This window comes from Osmerus eperlanus, chromosome 18 (genome assembly GCF_963692335.1).
Source record: "Osmerus eperlanus chromosome 18, fOsmEpe2.1, whole genome shotgun sequence".
NCBI lineage: Eukaryota > Metazoa > Chordata > Actinopteri > Osmeriformes > Osmeridae > Osmerus > Osmerus eperlanus.
Window position 1 is genome coordinate 1,177,634 of NC_085035.1, and position 17,745 is coordinate 1,195,378.

General features: G+C 49.0%; 1 protein-coding gene across 2 annotated transcripts; it reads right to left on the reverse strand.

Annotated features, from left to right (window-relative positions):
- On the reverse strand, nt 1-14,544 carry gsna (gelsolin a). Of its 2 annotated transcripts, XM_062484337.1 has the most exons (17): nt 14,399-14,544; nt 9,657-9,850; nt 9,051-9,205; nt 8,699-8,860; nt 8,244-8,393; nt 7,618-7,707; nt 7,082-7,214; nt 6,062-6,366; nt 5,237-5,370; nt 4,835-4,925; nt 4,580-4,606; nt 2,951-3,121; nt 2,423-2,597; nt 2,007-2,128; nt 1,836-1,913; nt 1,340-1,400; nt 1-1,083 (listed from the first exon to the last, which is right to left on the reverse strand). In XM_062484337.1, the coding sequence occupies exons 2-17, from the start codon at nt 9,847-9,849 to the stop codon at nt 914-916; spliced, it is 2,217 nt and encodes a 738-aa protein (XP_062340321.1). In that variant the 5' UTR covers nt 9,850; nt 14,399-14,544; the 3' UTR covers nt 1-913. The 2 variants fall into 2 exon arrangements, with proteins under 2 accessions (XP_062340321.1, XP_062340322.1); XM_062484338.1 differs by lacking the exon at nt 4,580-4,606.
- Between the last annotated feature and the right edge of the window lie 3,201 nt (nt 14,545-17,745).

A 17,745-nucleotide genomic window follows, 5' to 3' on the forward strand; every position in this document is an offset into this window, starting at 1 on the left:
TTCTGGTATGACACTTAGTTTTATTACAGTTTACTTTTATTACAGTTTAGTAAAGCATTTGGAGCGTTTATTGAAAGTGACAGATGATCCGAAAGTTAAGAAAAATCGGAACGTGCGGTTGTGAAGGTTCTGGTAACTTCTGTCTATAGAGGCGTGAGGCTCCCACGGATGCCTCACCTAAACAAACACCTCCAATACAAGTCATCATATGGATGTCTCCACCCAACCACTCACCCCTCCTCCACCCACCGCTGAGGGAAAGTAAACATAACTAATTGCCTTCTCCACCCCCAGCATTCATCTTTTATTCTGTCATGGCAGCACTCATGACATAATACACTACATATTGTGGCTGAAAGGTGTCAAAGAGATTAAGGCTTAACTGGCTGTATTGCATCATAGTGGATGATGTTACGGGCAGTGAGTATTCCGTCATTACCAATTCATTGAGCAAGGCATCTTTCTTTTCATTCTCTGGTTATTAACGGACTACATGTACCGTTGGGTATGTTTTATATATTATAGATAACGTGTAAACAAGTATTTAAACTGTTTCTGAAAGTCAAGGCAGACCGGCGCGAAGCCCTTTTCGTTGGTCACATGATGGCATTTGCATATAAAAAGCTTCACACTTCTCGTGTCTATTCAAGCAAACGGGCAGGAGAGATTAACAGTGCACAGCCCACCCGTATCAGCTACGCTAGCTCATACAGTAAACCAGATACAATACAGTAAAACAACTACACTATCTGAAGTACATCGTTTACAACAAGAAAAAGGGGTAGCAAAAAAACTATTCTCAGAAGGGGGGGGGGGGGGGGGGGGGGGGGGGTTGGGGTCAGGGGGGGGCCAGCAGAGCAGGAATATCCTCACAGAGTCTTATTGGCAGCGCGAGCGGGTCAGAGGTCAGGGTTCACAGCTCCAGCTCAGCCATGGCGCGCTCCAGAGGGTCGCTGGTCCAGTACTCATGGTCCCAGCCCAGGAACCACCCGGAGAAGGTGGGGGGCTCGAAGCCCTGCTTGATCTTCACGATGGGGGTGCGGCGGTCACGGTTGGCCGGGTCGGTCTCAATGTACCTGGCAGCTGAGGGGGGAGAGAGAAATCCAGGATTACTACATTAATCCAGAGTTACTACATTAATCCAGGGTTACTACATTAATCCAGGGTTACTACACTAATCCAGGGTTACTACACTAATCCAGGGTTACTACATTAATCCAGGGTTACAGGGTTACTACATTAATCCAGGGTTACTACATTAATCCAGGGTTACTAAACTAATCCAGGGTTACTACATTAAACTAATCCAGGGTTACTACATTAATCCAGGGTTACTTACCCGAGCCCATGGCCTCCGTCTTCTCCTCCTCGTGAGCCTCGTTACCGATCCAGACAAACACCTGCAGCACAGGATCATGTATCAGTACAGGCGTGATCTGAACCAACCACCTTGTTGTCTAGAGTCCAGTGCTCTAACCACTGAGCAAAACCCACTAACACAATGACTCTTCAGTGTTTACAGTTCCAAGAGGGATCCCTAGAAAGATCTACAGTTTCAGTGAGGAGCTGTTCCTGATTCAGGAACTATAGTGTGTCTCCTCCTCCAGCCCCCTCCTGCCTCCTCCAGCCCCCTCCTGCCTCCTCCAGCCCCCTCCTGCCTCCTCCAGCCCCCTCCTGCCTCTTCCAGCCCCCTCCTGCCTCCTCCAGCCCCCTCCTGCCTCCTCCAGCCCCCTCCTGCCCCCTCCAGCCCCCTCCTGCCCCCTCCAGCCCCCTCCTGCCCCCTCCTGCCTCCTCCAGCCCCCTCCTGCCCCTCAGGAGTGTCTGACCACTCATACCTGCTCATAGGTGTCCAGGATCATCACATCATCCGTAGCCAAGTCCTCCTGGGTCATCTCCCCTGGTACCTCCTCGATCTGGACAAACAGAAGGCCGTTACTAAGACAACCAGCCCAGGGGGGGAGTCACCAGGCTCGGCAGGGCCAGGCTGGGAGAGCGTGGAGACTCACCACGAAGTTGCCCGTCTTGTTGGAGCAGGCGAAGAGCCTGGGTGGGTGGGTGTCCATCTTGTTCTTGAGTCTGGAGGAGGTGCGGTACTCCGCCTGGCCTCCCAGGGCATCCCAGAACTCACCTGCTCAGCACAGACACGCGCAGAACAGACATGATCATGGTCAGGACAGAACAGACATTGTCATGGTCAGGACAGAACAGACATTGTCATGGTCAGGACAGAACAGACATTGTCATGGTCAGGACAGAACAGACATTGTCATGGTCAGGTCAGAACAGACATTGTCATGGTCAGGGCAGAACAGACATGATCATGGTCAGGGCAGAACAGACATGGTCCTGGTAAGACACTGCCAGAACAGACATGGTGCTGGACAGGGCAGAACAGACATAAGTCCCTCCTCTGTGTCCTCACCGCTCTCTCCGCCCTCCGGCAGCTCAGACGCGGACACACCCAGGATGTCGCACAGCTGCTGGGCTCCCTGTTTCTCCGTTTCGTTGGCGCCCTGCCCCGCCCACAGGAAGGTCTCTGCCGGCGTCACCAGCAGGAAGGCGTCGTTGGAGTTCAGGTTGGACGCCGTCGCGTCAACCTGGGGAGGCGGGGCCAAACCAATCGATGTGAAACCGTGTCAAGATGAGGAACAATATTCTGACTCTTAACCCAAATGATCGACATGAACAGGAATAACATTCCGACTAGAGGTAACACGATCGATGTGAAATCTTTTTCAAGATGAGGAATAACATTCTGACTATAAATCACACCAACATAGTGACATGCAGCATCTCCACATCCTACTAAGACCCAGCGACTCATTTATCTCCGCTGTTGCGGCAATAAGTTTCAGGCTTGTAACTTGAAAATCATAGAATAATCATAATAATTGATTTGGATTCCCAGGTCTCAGTAGGATGCTGTGCAGGCCGCGCCCAGGTGACTCACCTCCACCGCCCGTGTGCACCCCGCGGAGTTGGAACGCACCTGGAAGAGGCGTGTCTCGGAGGGGGCACTCTGGCCCCCGTCCCTAGACGTACCTCCCTTGTACACCACCATGGGCATCCCCCCGAACAGGCTCATCAGGTGGGCTGGCTCCTTCCCCTGCACCACCCTTACCTGCCACACACACACACACAAATAACTCATTAACACTTTCATTTGGTTTCATAATGAGGGAAAATACCTTAATGAGAAATTTGTTGATTTTTTTTTTTTAGACGGCATACTTTTAAAGTCATGATCGAACTGATTGAAATGTATGATGAGATCCGTATCTAAATCCAGTGAGGTCTTTGGATTTATAGACGAGCCGTTATCAATCGATACAACAGTGGGAACGGCTCAAACGATTCACAGCGTTTTCCGAGCGCAACTGCAGAGGTCGCGCACAAGGGGGCAGCGTTGAGCTCTAAACAAGCGACACGGAACACACAGAACGAGCCAGGAGTTCCACATTCCTTCCGGATCCCATCATGCCTTGCATGTGGCTTCCTGGAACTCCCAACTGTAGGGGGTCCTTGTGAGCAGGACGTGCCCAGCCAACCTCCATCCCAGGCAGGCACAAACAAGCCCCTCTCTCCCCTCCTCTACAACCTCCCTGGTCCTCTGCACGGCATCCTAACCGTTTGGTCACTGAAGTGTTTGTTTATGTTCAACGCTGTTCCTCAGATCTGGGGACCTGCGTAGGCCTGAACAAAGTCTTGCTTTAGTAGGTTTGGGCTCCAAACTGGATCTGACAGGACTAAGGTCCAGAAGATTGGAGCGGATAGTGGTACAGTCTTAGTTCACTTCTGTGCTGCGATGTTAAGCCTGTCAGATTGTTCTTAAGTTTGTTCTTTTACATGCATCTGTAAGATCCATCTAATCATACACAACGCTTTTCACATGCTTGACTATAAATCACACGGTTAGGAAAGTCTGACAGGTTGATTAGTTGAGAAATGGGATTTTGGAGAACTTACAATGTTGCAGACTGTTTTATATTAAATCACAGAGTGATGTGATGCATCACCACAGGGTGTTTAACATGCAGGCTAGACACAGACAGGCAGGATGCAACACAACACAAACGATCGCATGAACAATAACCAGATGCATCAGACCTTAAACAGTACACAAGGCATGGCGTGGGACAGCCTTACTCCTTGAGACAAACAAAACAATGGTTAGCACGAGATGAACCCCTGTTGCAGAGCGTTCAGGCTGGGCGGTGGGGGGTTAGGCCTTTGCTGTGAGATCAGGTCAGGGCTTGTTTGGGAACTCGGACTGATAAGGAAATGAGGGGGGGAGGAGGGGGGAAGGGATGAAGGGAACTACCTCACAACAATCCTGGCTGGTATGTCCTGTTTAAAGCCTCGCTCGAGACGCAGATCAAGTTAACCCACAATCAGAACCGAGTGGCTTGTAATTACGCTGGATTTAAATTGAATAAAAGATGAATTGATTTACAACAGCAGGTAACAACTCCCCCTTCTCCCCCTCACACACACACACACACACACACACAGGATATCAGTGCCCCCCTCCTCCCCATGCCAAACCCCTGAGGTCATGCAGAGATGAGAAGGAGGGTACCTGGGTAGTCATAGGAGCCCCAGCCACCTGGAGACACAGAGGTGCAGGAATGAAGGAAGACAGGGAAAGCAATGGAGACAGGGCGGAGAGAGGGAGGAGGGGAGGAGGCCTGAGGGATGGAGGAGGGACCAGGGAGAGGGGTTACTCTGGTGAAGGTGAAGAAGGAGAGCGGGCCAGACAGGGAATGAGATGGGAGACTGGGATGGTGAAAAAAGATGGCGGTTCAGAGTAGCTTCCCCATGCACGCATCGTTACCTGAACAGGACCTCCGCCAAGCTCATCGTCCAACTGGGCACCCAAGATGGCGGACGCCCCGATCTCATCCTGGGACGAGTCTGCTCCCTGCCTGGAACGATACACGATACACGATACAGAACGATACACGATACATATCGGAACAACACAATCCATATCTGCGCTGAAGACACTTTTTTTTAAACCGTTTTGAAGTTTAAGGTAGGCTACGAGTTACAGCACAACTTTTGGTGTGTGTAAACAGCACCAAACTGCACTGGAGAAAACATCAATGCAGTCGTGCCCCTCCCTCAAAGTTGACATCCTCCCCTGCCTGCAGCCTGACCAGACAGCTGATATCAGCTGCTCGTCCTGAGTGTGGGGGCTCATCCCTGCCTGAGCCGCCTGTCTGGGATCTCCTACCACATGTAAATGATGTGGCCTTGCCGGCCGGCGTGCTGGTAGTTGTAGAGGATGATGTAGCTGTCTCCTCCGTAGAACTGCCCGTACGTGGACGGCTCCACGGACACCTTATCCGCTCCCTCGATACGCCAGATCTACACACACACACACACACACGTCCACAGTCAACATCCACACACGGCCATCACGCAAGACGACATCTGTTCGTCGCTTGGGATGAAAGCGTCCGCCACGGAGTAAAATGTGAACCGTACTGGTGACACTTTAGGTCCTGCTGCTTGTAATAAGCGTTCGTTAATAGGTAATAAGGCCTTTATAACATGGTAATAAGGCCTTTATAACAGGGTAATAAGGTATCTATAACATGGTAATAAAGCCTTTATAACAGGGTAATAAGGTCTTTATAACAGGGTAATAAGGTCTTTATAACATGATAATAAGGCCTTTATAACAGGGTAATAAGTATGGCTGTGATAGGCTCAAATTGTTTAGACAAAGTTTTAAGCTAGAATTTTTTGGGCTAGAATTTCACCCTGTGACACTACCTCACCACAACCTCGTTACCTGTCGACCAACACTCAGGACAAGCACCTTTAACCACAGTGGTCCCAGAGTACGGGGTCTGGTCCCAGAGTACGGGGTCTGGTCCCAGAGTACGGGGTCTGGTCCCAGAGTACGGGGTCTGGTCCCAGAGTACGGGGTCTGGTCCCAGAGTACGGGGTCTGGTCCCAGAGTACGGGGTCTGGTCCCAGAGTACGGGGTCTGGTCCCAGAGTACGGGGTCTGGGTGGATGTGTGAAGATGACCTCCACCTGCGCCACCTCACCTGCTTCTCTCCGGTGCCCCCGTCCACCATGCCGTGCTGGGCAGCCATGGGGGCAGACTCGTGGAGGGTAGAGGCGTCGAAGGCCACCTTCTCGATCTTGGCGATGCTGTTGGAGATGTAGGCCACGCCCAGGCCCTCTGTCTGGTCCTTGTCCCGCCAGTTCTTGAAGAACTGCTTGAAGAGCGGAGTCTCGCCCATCTCCGGCAGGATCTGGATCTGGGTCTGCTTGGGGTAGCCCATCTTCTTGATGAACTCTTCCGCAGTCTTCATGGCCACCTTGCGCTCCTCCATGTTCGCATCCTTGCCTGTGTTTGTGTGTGTGTGTGGGAGGGAGGTGTTGGTGTGTGTGTGTGTTTGTGGGGTGGGGTGCGTGTGTGTGGAGGGTGTGGGGTGTGTGTGAGGGGAGAGACAATAACTTGGTTCACTGAGCCTTCGGAAATGAACAACAATTAAATCACCAGAGATTTACAGAATTTTGTTACTTCTCTTCAACACTCCCTCCCACTTTCCTCCCCTGCTCTGTGAGGTCTCGTCCCACATGACTCCCCCGAGACACAACGCTCCTGTTCTCTCACCCGGCCCGCAACACCACAACTGTCACAACCAGGGCACGGAAGCTGCCTTAACACGCTAAAACAAAACAAGCTATTGTCATCCCCGTCCACTGTAACTGCATCCCAAACAGCCTGTCTCCAAAACAACGCTTCCGTTTTTGGCTGTCCCTCGTGTTTTTGGTCAAGGCTGGAGCCTTCCTCCTCCCCAGTCAGGCAGAATCCCAGACCTTCCTCCTCCCCAGTCAGGCAGAGAGTCCCAGACCTTCCTCCTCCCCAGTCAGGCAGAGTCCCAGACCTTCCTCCTCCCCAGTCAGGCAGAGTCCCAGACCTTCCTCCTCCCCAGTCAGGCAGAGTCCCAGACCTTCCTCCTCCCCAGTCAGGCAGAGTCCCAGACCTTCCTCCTCCCCAGTCAGGCAGAGTCCCAGACCTTCCTCCTCCCCAGTCAGGCAGAGAGTCCCAGGCTGACCTTTCCACACGAAGATCTTCCCGTCGGAGCCGTGGTCCAGGATGAAGCAGTCGGTGGACTCCAGGGCACCCTGGGAGAACGGGTTCTCCGCCGCCACCAGAGCAATGGCCATGTCTCCACTGGCGTCAGATACCTGGGGGGGGGGGGGGGGGGGAGAGGATGGGGGGGAGAGGGTGAGGATGAGAGGGGGGGGTGGGGAGGAGAGGGGGAGGATGGGGAGGATGGGGAGGAGAGGGGGAGGATGGGGAGGAGAGGGGGAGGAGAGGGGGAGGAGAGGGAGGAGAGGGGGAGGATGGGTAAGTAGTGAGTAGATGAGTAATGTCATTTCCAGTCAGTAAAGTCCAGGAACTATACAATCTAATATCAAGCTCCAAAGCTACATTGCCTCAGATTTCAGTCCATAACGCACTTCCAGAACACGATACAAGACACATGGCTAGGGGGCACGCTCTGCGGAACCAGTACAGCCGGTCTGCCTGTGAACACAACACTTCCAGCTCCACTTCCTGTGAACACATCACTTCCTGCTGCTCTACCTTGTACAGTTTGGCCAACTTCCTGTTTGAGGAGTCGGCTTTGACGTCATCGGTGACTCCTTCAGGAAGCTCTGGTTTGGGTCCCAGCACCTGCCGTCCAACACACAGACCAGCTCGATCAGAAACACAGACAGCACACGCACAGTACAGCTCTGTACCCATGTGTTTAACCACAAACCTCTCATGCGCGAGTGTAGCTCAGTGGTAGATTATTAGATACTGCAGATCAGGTTACACGTTACTCCACCCCCCCCCCCCTCTCCTCTCCAGTGGGTGCCTTAAACAACAGCATTTGCTAATTGGCTGCATCGTTAAATTGTTATGTTATTGTCCTGACAGGGTGCAGGCGGGAGGAGGTACAGAGATAATGGTGTTGTTGATGATGGTGAGGGTGGTGTAAGGGTGGTGTAAGGGTGGTGTGTTGACAGACATTACATTTACATTTAGTCATTTAGCAGACGCTCTTATCCAGAGCGACTTACAGGAAGTACAGGGACATTCCCCCGAGGCAAGTAGGGTGAAGTGCCCTGCCCAAGGACACTTCATTTTGCACGGCCAGGAATCGAACCGGCAACCTTCTGATTACTAGCCCGATTCCCTAACCGCTCCGCCACCTGACATCTCACCTCCAGCATCTTGTCTCGCTCCGCCCCCTCGTCACACACGTACACGCGCGCTCGACCGCTGCGCTCGTTGTCACGGATACCCTTCGCCAGCTGAGTGGCCTTGAGCTTCTCGAAGCGGTTGCTCTGGGAACCGCACCACTGGTAGATCTCCTGCAAGCCACAGGAAGTGAGGTCACGGTGTGTCCATGTTAGTCCCATCCTAGTCCCATCCTAGTCCCATCCTAGTCCCATCCAAGTCCCATTCTAACTCCATGTTAGTCCCATCCTAGTCCCATCCTAGTCCCATCCTAGTCCCATCCTAGTCCCATCCTAGTCCCATCCTAGTCCCATCCTAGTCCCATTCTAACCCCATGTTAGTCCCATCCTAGTTCCATCCAAGTCCCATTCTAACCCCATGTTAGTCCCATCCTAGTCCCATCCTAGTCCCACGCTAGTCGTTATCTGCGGTGACTCACATTCCCCAGGTCCACAATGAAACAGTCTCCCTGGTTAAAGCTGTCCCAGGAGACCGGAACCTCAGTTGCCCGGACAACGCGACGACCTTTGACCTGCAGCACACGCTGCATGATGACCTCGTTGGTGACCACGTGCTTGAACCCGGACGCCACGCCTCCTTTCTGGAACAGGAAGTGGTCGCACAGGAGACTTGGGTCAGACAGGAATTTCCTGTCAGACATGCTCACTACTGATGCTCATGAAAAAAATTACAAAGTTCAAAGTTCATCGCAACAACCTATCACAGGCCACACAGACACAGCTGTGTGACCATCCAAACACGAACAGTCCAAAACGAAGACAGGACCTCACCATGTACTTGATGCCAGACTTGAAGTACCCCAGGAAGGGTTTGGACTCGTGGCCCTGGACCTCTCGGTACTGGATGGGTTTACCTCCCAGGTAGTCGTCCATCTGGACCGTGAAAATGGCCGCCGAGCCGCTCTCATCCTGGGAGCAGAAGTCCCCTGAACGCAGGAATACAGGCACAGAGTTAGCTTCCATGCTAGCCTTAACACAGCTACCGAGTTAGCTTCCATGCTAGCCTTAACACAGCTACCGAGTTAGCTTCCATGCTAGCCTTAACACAGCTACCGAGTTAGCTTCCATGCTAGCCTTAACACAGTTACCGAGTTAGCTTCCATGCTAGCCTTAACACAGCTACCGAGTTAGCTTCCATGCTAGCCTTAACACAGCTACCGAGTTAGCTTCCATGCTAGCCTTAACACAGCTACCGAGTTAGCTTCAATGCTAGCCTTAACACAGCTACCGAGTTAGCTTCAATGCTAGCCTTAACACAGCTACCGAGTTAGCTTCAATGCTAGCCTTAACACAGCTACCGAGTTAGCTTCAATGCTAGCTTGAACAAAGTTACTGAGTAAGCTCCCCTTGGCCCCCCAGCCCTCCGGCCATCCTCACCCAGCCAGAAGTGCAGGTCATACTGCAGGTTCCCGGAGCGCTGCTTGATGGTGTTGAGCACCAGGTAGGCGTCTCCTGTGTAGAACCCTCCGTACAGGTTCTCCGGGACGGGAACCAGGTCGAACTTCTCAATCCTCCAAACCTGCAGGCCAGGCTGCTGCCCCGCACGCTCAAACTCTGGGTGGTATGCCATGCTGAGGAACACACACATAAGGTACACACACACACACACACACTCTGGGTTATAATGGATACAGTCAAGCAGAACACAAGACACAGTATGTTTTGGTAGCCCACGCCTCATATAGATCCGTCGCCATGGATACGAAGATAACATTTCCTGGTGTTTCGGTCGTCAGTGAGTCACAGGTGCCATCTGTGGACTTCCTGGTTAACAGGAAGAGGAAGAGAGAGATGACTCAGGTCTGGGAGGGACACCCCAGCAGTGGTGGCTCTCTCACACACACACACACACAGTACACTCACACACACTTGAGTCATTTCAGACACCGAAAGCCACGGCGCTACGCTAACAGCTTGGAGTGGGTGCCAGCGCTAGGAGTGATTCCCACCCACTTGGACCAGCCTGCCAAGCGGAAATGTTTGGGATTTTTAAGATGTGAGTCGGGCATCATGTTAATATCTGACTCACAGCTCTCAGCCGGACGTTGTGGCTACTGGAGACCAGCAGGTCAACAGTCCACCACTAGCCAGGTAGGTGTTACAGCAGCTCCTGTGTTTGCAAAGGCAGACTACTGAAGGTGCCGCCCAGAGGACAGGATCACAACCAGGAAGAAAGTATTTACTCAGCAGTGAAAGACCCTTAGATTTAGTTTATTTTTCTCTCTCCAGAAAAGTTATACAAAGCAGCTTAAAAAGGTAAAATAGGACACGGTCGAACTGAAACAGTCGCTGCGAAAGTGGTTCGCCGTGAGGAAAGAGAGCGCCACGCAAATCACATCCCCGTTTAGTCGTCCAGACCGCGTAAACATGCTTCCAGCTGAGACGCGGTGTTGCAGGAAGTAAACAGTGTCTGCACGCGAGCAGTGCGGTGTTCCTCCAGACGCCATCTCTCCTGCCCTCTCTCCTGAGAGAGAGAGAGAGAGAGAGAGAGAGAGAGAGAGAGAGAGAGAGAGAGAGAGAGAGAGAGAGAGAGAGAGAGAGAGAGAGAGAGAGAGAGAGAGAGAGAGAGAGAGCAGGAGGAGAGCAGGAGAGAGCAGGAGAAAGGACTGAGGTTTGGGGCTCCCTGTCTGTTTGCTGGCCTCAGCGCTGGCCTTGCCATTCCTCCACCGCCCACAGGCATGGGAGGAATGGGCTTGTGACCTTGTTCGGAAGAGGAGGAGTTCAAAACTCTTTAAACTCTCTTTAAAATCGGGAGTTTCTGTTCTGGCTTGGCTCTCGTTACAGCCTTGTGGGGTGGAGGAGAAGAGAATCTCTCCTCTTGTCTTGAAGACCCAGTCATTGACATGTTTCCCCACCCTATAAACAACACCCTACCTCCTCTATCTAACGCTAGTATGGATGGTCTCCGATTTCATCCCCTAGGGCTTCCGGTTTTGAAAAGGAGGAACAACACGTCACCATGGGAACTGAGAAACAATATCTTGCATTGGTTCACAGACTTCCCTGGCCATAAAAGCACATTAATTCCTGTTTGAGTTCCACATCATAACCTTTCACCCCCCCCCAAGCTAGACACACCCAAGCCCCTAGCCAGTCTCGTTACTGGGAGAATGCTAGTTTAGAAGGCCTCAACCTTCTGTGCTGACTGAGCACCTGTACAGCAAGCAGACAGAAGTAAAGGTAGAGATTCTGTGGTTTAGTAGAAACACTGCCGAAATACCCAGGCAAATGAGAGAGTTGTTTCTGACAATCTGTTAAAAGCAAAGACGGGAGTTCTGAGGTAAAAAAAAAAAATTATTTGACATAATTTTACAGGTAGAAGTCAGATCTGAGCTTTGACATAAATGCGTGTTCTGTCAGCGAGAACATCAAGGAGGCAGCGCTGGATCTGTGAATTAGCATCCCAAACATCTCTGTTCTGAGGAGCGACTCACATCTCCTCAGGAACAGGAGCTAATTAGCCGGGCAGACGACGTCTATCACAGACAAACATCAGACCAGAGCCAGGCATACGCCAGGCACACGCCAAGCACACGCCAAGCACACGCCAAGAGAAGCCAAGAGAAGCCGGTACTGACAGGCCAAAAAGTTTGAAATTTGTTTGTAAAATCACTAGAACTAATGGTTGTTTATCCCTTGATAAAATGTACACAAATTAAGATTAGATGATAGTTGAACACTAAGACTTCTAGGCACCAAAGGCCTGTGTTATTATGGGATTGACGTTTCCATGGTTTCGATGGGCAGGGGCCACAGAGGTGGTTTGGTGGGCTCAACAATATGGGCAGCTGAAATAGAACAGGTCACGAGACTGCTGGCAAGCATTTTGATTGGCCCCTGGAGTGAGACAGGGAGTTCCCCCCCCTCTCCCCCTCCCTCTTTCCCTCTCTCTCCCTCTCTCTCCCTCTCTCCCTCTTTCACTCACTGCCCTCATAAAGTGAGTCAGTCATTCCAGAAACCTCGTCCTCCACCGATCTGGAGACCCCCAGTAACGGAACGTTTCTCTTCTTCACTGTGTTTCTTCTTCTTCCCCCCCCAATAAATCACACAGGAGAAGTTGGGAAAACCCCTCCGTTTGAGGGTGAAGGACACCTTTCACCTGAAGCCTGTCTTAGGGAGGGAGGCTCTGATTCCGTCCTGTCCTCCCAGACCCAGCTAGCTCCACAGTCTCCCTACATTTACATTTAGTCATTTAGTAGACGCTCTTATCCAGAGCGATTTACAGTAAGTACAGGGACATTCCCCCGAGGCAAGTTGGGTGAAGTGCCTTGCCTCGGGGGAACACGGGGACACAACTTCATTTGGCACAGCCGGGAATCGAACTGGCAACCTTCAGATTACTAGCCCGATTCCCTCACCGCTCAGCCATCTGACCCCCCTACATGCTGGACTCTCCCTGCCCAGAGAGCCCGTCATTTGGCTGCACGGCCAGCTTCCTCACAGCCCCTGGTTCCACTCGCAGGGGATTCTAGGGCAGGGCTGTGACTCACTTTTTCCAGCTGCCTCTGCCTGTGATGCACGCAGATCTGCCCTCCCTGACTCTGCCAGACTTCTGACTCTGTCTCACTCTGGGCAGCTCACAGTTGACACACAGAGACTGACTACACTGAGAGGAAGATTACCACGCCATATGGACGTTTATGGCATCGTGAACACTTTCAGTTTGCACACACACACACACACATACGTAGTACTACTGCTACATGGAGCCTTATGACTTGCCTGGGTGGAGTTTTCAAAAGGGTTCAAAGTCAAAGATAAATGACAGCCTTTGTATTTACCCCCGGATTCTCCTTCTCTGCTTCTAGTTGATATGAAACACAAACACACATCTGAAACACCCCCCCCCCAACTCATGCACACACACACACACACACACAGTCACACACACACACAGGCACACGTATGCATTGTGATAGCTGGTCGTGGTTGTCAAGTGAACACAGTGAGTTTGAAGAGGGGCACGGCTGGATTAGGTGTCCTGTAATCTCTGGCGTCAGTCGGCTGGGCCTCTCTGCTGAGAGGGAGGAATCCCAAACACACTCTCTCCCTGACACACACACACACGCCTTTGCACGCGCGCACACACACAAACATGCACACACACCCAACCACACAGGCAACCGGACACACACATACCCACCCACGCACTCTTACACACCCACATTAAGACACACACACCCACACACGACCAGACAACAGATGACCCAGACATCCGCAGAATGACTATGACGGTGTTTACTTCCTCTATATGTGGATATTCACACACAAGATCACTGTTTGGTCCTGTGCGTGTTTCTATGGTAACAGCAGATGTCCATTTATAGATAAGGGAAGGCCCAGCTGCTAGTTGACAAGTGTGAGATTAAAAAATAAATTAAAAAAGATTGAATTGACACACTAATGGATAATTGTTCGAATAAAACCCGAGATATCGTAGATGTTTATGTGAGAGAGACATTGAGGTCAGGAAATGTTACATGTTTCACTAATGATCAGGTTTGATCCAAATGTAGACCAGTTCCTCACTGTGACGTTTTTGTTTGATAAGACTAACTGTAAGTACCAGTAAGTATAATAACTAGTTATCTGGCCTTGAACATCTGATGCTATAATACATCATATTCAGGCACAGTACTTTACAACCACACTACTTCGTACTTAACTGCAATTAATGAATGAGGACAACAAAGTTTCTCACGATTTTCTTTCCACTTACATCCCGGGATTTCACTTTGACCATATATGGCATCACCCGTGCTTTTGCCATTAATATATCAGCGAATCTCTCTGAATGAACACTAGATCCACCGGGCGGATAAACGGGATGAGCTAGCATTTAATTGTGCACAGGCTGCTGATCGATAACTAGAAACGCAACATGACGTAGGCTACTGTATGCGGTGATCTTTCTACTGCAGAAAATGTCGCAGATATTGAGACAAACGCTGCCTATCATTTCAGAATAAGCTACATCTAACTCGAAACCTCGGTATAAACAAACGGCCCGGGTGCAGCTTAAAGCAAAGTCAAATCACTGCGCATATCGTATTACATTATAATTGTAAATGCAGCTTTTGCATCAGAACACGTCGTTTTATCAAACCAATAGCGCTTACCTATTTCTGAATTGTGAGGACTGTAGGCCGCTGTGGAGAAAACGAGGATTTTAAACTCGTCAGGACAGTCTCGCAGACTAGACTGTTTGGAAGCGCTGGCTACTCTCCGGACCAGGCTACACCCCTCTGACACGCTCTGCACTTCACACAGAGCAAAGAGGTTAACCCTTCCCCGTCTGAAACACACACAATATTTGTAAAGAGGCCAACACGGCACACGGGCAATGACCACAGTTCCCGACCCACTATTAGCCTACTAGTTTAGTAAAAATTGCGCTTTTTATAGCTTATATGTATCATATAGCCTAGATAAAAGCTATAAGACAATTATTTCAAATAAGAGCCTGTTGATGGGCAAGCTAATGTGGATGATGGATAGAGAACGGTTTTTCCTGATTGTAAAAGTAAGCGTTGACTTTAGCGTGACTGGCCCTAGATATTGATACAAAATGGGATGTTGGCATCAAAGCTTTAGAAATTGCCATAAGTAATAGCCTAGATTTAACCCACTTCGCTATACACTTATCAATAACGTCAACACTGTCGAATTAGCAGTTTGAGTCCAGCCACCCAAAGTGCCACTTTCCTTGGTCCAGACTCATAAGTGTGCGGGACCATAATGTTCCGCCACCTGCTGGTGAAAGAGCTGTAGTACAGCTGTAGTACCGCAGTCTACCACCAGGTAGGGATGTTGTCCTACATGTGGAGCAGTTGGCGAAAATCATCACAAGTCAAGAGGTGACGGTACATTTCTGCACAAACATGAAATTTGTGACCTGTGGCTTATTATCTGTTCCGCACAGTTTGTGTGGTCGCTTTGATATCATCGCTGAATACAAATTTAACTACAAGTCAGTGTGGAGGTGCAGAAAGAAACAAGACATAGCTATTTTTGGATGAGATGATTCTGAAACTTTATTATATTATTATTACATTTCTTGAAAAATGTATTTTACTTTTTACAATAGTTGACAGCTGGTTGTAACCTGATGACAGCTGGTGATAGCCTGGTGATAGTCTGATAGCAGAGAGAGGGAGGGAGAGAGAGAGAGAGAGAGAGAGAGAGAGAGAGGCCCCCGGCACGATGTAATCGCTTTAGCTTGCGGTCCACAATCGTTTCCCCGCTCGTCTGTTTACTGGAGCCGGATCCTCAGTCTGTGTAGCCAGATTCCCGTCTGACAGCTTCATTGTAACAGCTGTTTCAGCACAACACACGGTATACTACACACAAACACACATTTATATTGTAGCACCCATGCATCCATTGACTGCATGATTGGTTACAGTCTGGTGGATTACTGTAAGAGAAGACATTCTGACCATATTGTAGAAAATAGTATATATTACTGTATGTTACAGTTCATGACACAGCACACCATTTCTTTGGAATAATCACCTCTTTCAAAATTTTGGAAAAACTGTTTTCTTTTGTTTTTTGGTTTCTGTCCTACTACACTCTTTCTTTTGTACTGTGTAATACTGTATTCACAACCACAAATGCTTATAGTAAAAAAATAAGTTTGGTTTCAATCTTGTTTTCGTGTTTACCATGAATTTGTCATCATCTTTGCCATTTACTTTCAATCTTGTACAGAAATGTACAAAGGAGCTCATGAAAGAAGAGCTTCAGGTTTTGAATAACTGTGTGTATATGATATATCCAAAAATGTAATATTATGGCAAAGGTGTTTGCAACATAAGACAAATGTTTGCTTTTGAAACATGTTTGTGATATTCTGAATGCAGTGCTTCATTTTGCAAGAGAAGCGAGGCATTTTACATTTTGTGTGTGCAGTTGTTGGATTTGTGTGTGGACAAGTAAAGAAAAAGTGTGTAAGCATTTGAAAAAAACTGTAAGTGACATCATCTTATATTTCTGTGTCTAATGTAGAAAAGTGTGTTTAGTGATTTTCAAAACACTGTGTGTAGTATTCTGCAAATAGTGTGAGGATGAGAATGTGCTTATAGTTGTGCAGATCTGGACTGCTGTTTTGCTCCTTGAGTGTCAGGTTTCACTAAGTGTGTTATCTGACATTTTTGTGTCCAAGCAAACGGAAAAAACTGTAATCATTAGCATCAATCATTAGTCAGTCAGGCCAAGTCAGATACTCTTTGAAAGCTTTTAATTTGTCATGTAATTACCTAAATCATAAAAAAAAACAATCATTGTACACATGGTGTTAAGCAACAAAACATGACTTTTTTCTTGAATAATAACATAGTGAAGCATTTTAGCAGAAGTTTTTATCCAAAGTGACATCCAGAGAACATAAATATTAGAACCTGCAGTTAAATGTGCTAACAACTCAGCTAAAGTAATCCTTGTTCATAAACGTACGTGCAGTTACGATTTTAAGACCAAGATAAAATAACCAGGAGTTTATTTTTAAAGACGTTTTTTAGGAAGCAAAAGAAGGTTCTAAATCTTTCAAGCTGCCAGTTTGACCTTAGATCACTTTCTCACAGATCCAATTGAAGGGATAACCACATGGACTGTCATTCCATACGTTCTCTCTGCGGAGCTCAACACAGTCTTCATTATCGTTATGACTGTTAGGTTCCCCATGGGTCCAAATCCTGTAGATATCAGATAACAACACAGACCAATATTCAGACATCTTGATCCACCATGACACATTTTTAGGAGCTGGTATTATTTATATGAAGACATCTTCCTCTTACGATGTTGTCAGTGGTGTTCCATCCACCCAGATAAAAGTTCCTTCTCTCTGTCAGTCAGACCAATCCACCCTCTACCGATCTTGTTCAAGAGAAAGTCCTTGAAAGGAGTGGAGGTTAGATGTTGAAGATATTGACAGGGATTTTATTTATTGGATCTTGCTTGCTCGTTGACCTATATTTCTGCAGTTCTTTACTTTCCATATAACTCTCTCTCTCTCTCACTTGTTCCTCTGGGCTGTTTATGATCACCAGGTCTGCTCCTCTCCCTCTACAGTCCTGTCTGCTGTCATCCCAGTTCTTCATCTCAGTAGAGACGTAGTAACTGCTACTACCGAACTTCAGCCAACCAGCAGAACAGGAAGTGACATCTGAAAACACAACAGAGAACATATTTCCCTCTTGGCTTATTTCAGACCTAGTAACAAAACAGCTGCAGCCAAATGCTGTCCATCCATCAGTAGACTCTACAACACAACCAAATGCAATGCAACATAATCACCCCTCTACCAAGTCTTCACAATTGTATATTCTCCCTGTTTCTTCTGATAAAAACAGTGTATCTTACCACATGGCCTGCACTTCAGCTCTCTCTCTCTGGTCAGGATGGTGTTACTGGTCTGTAGCTGGTCTCTCTCTCTGGCCAGGATGGTGTTACTGGTATGTAG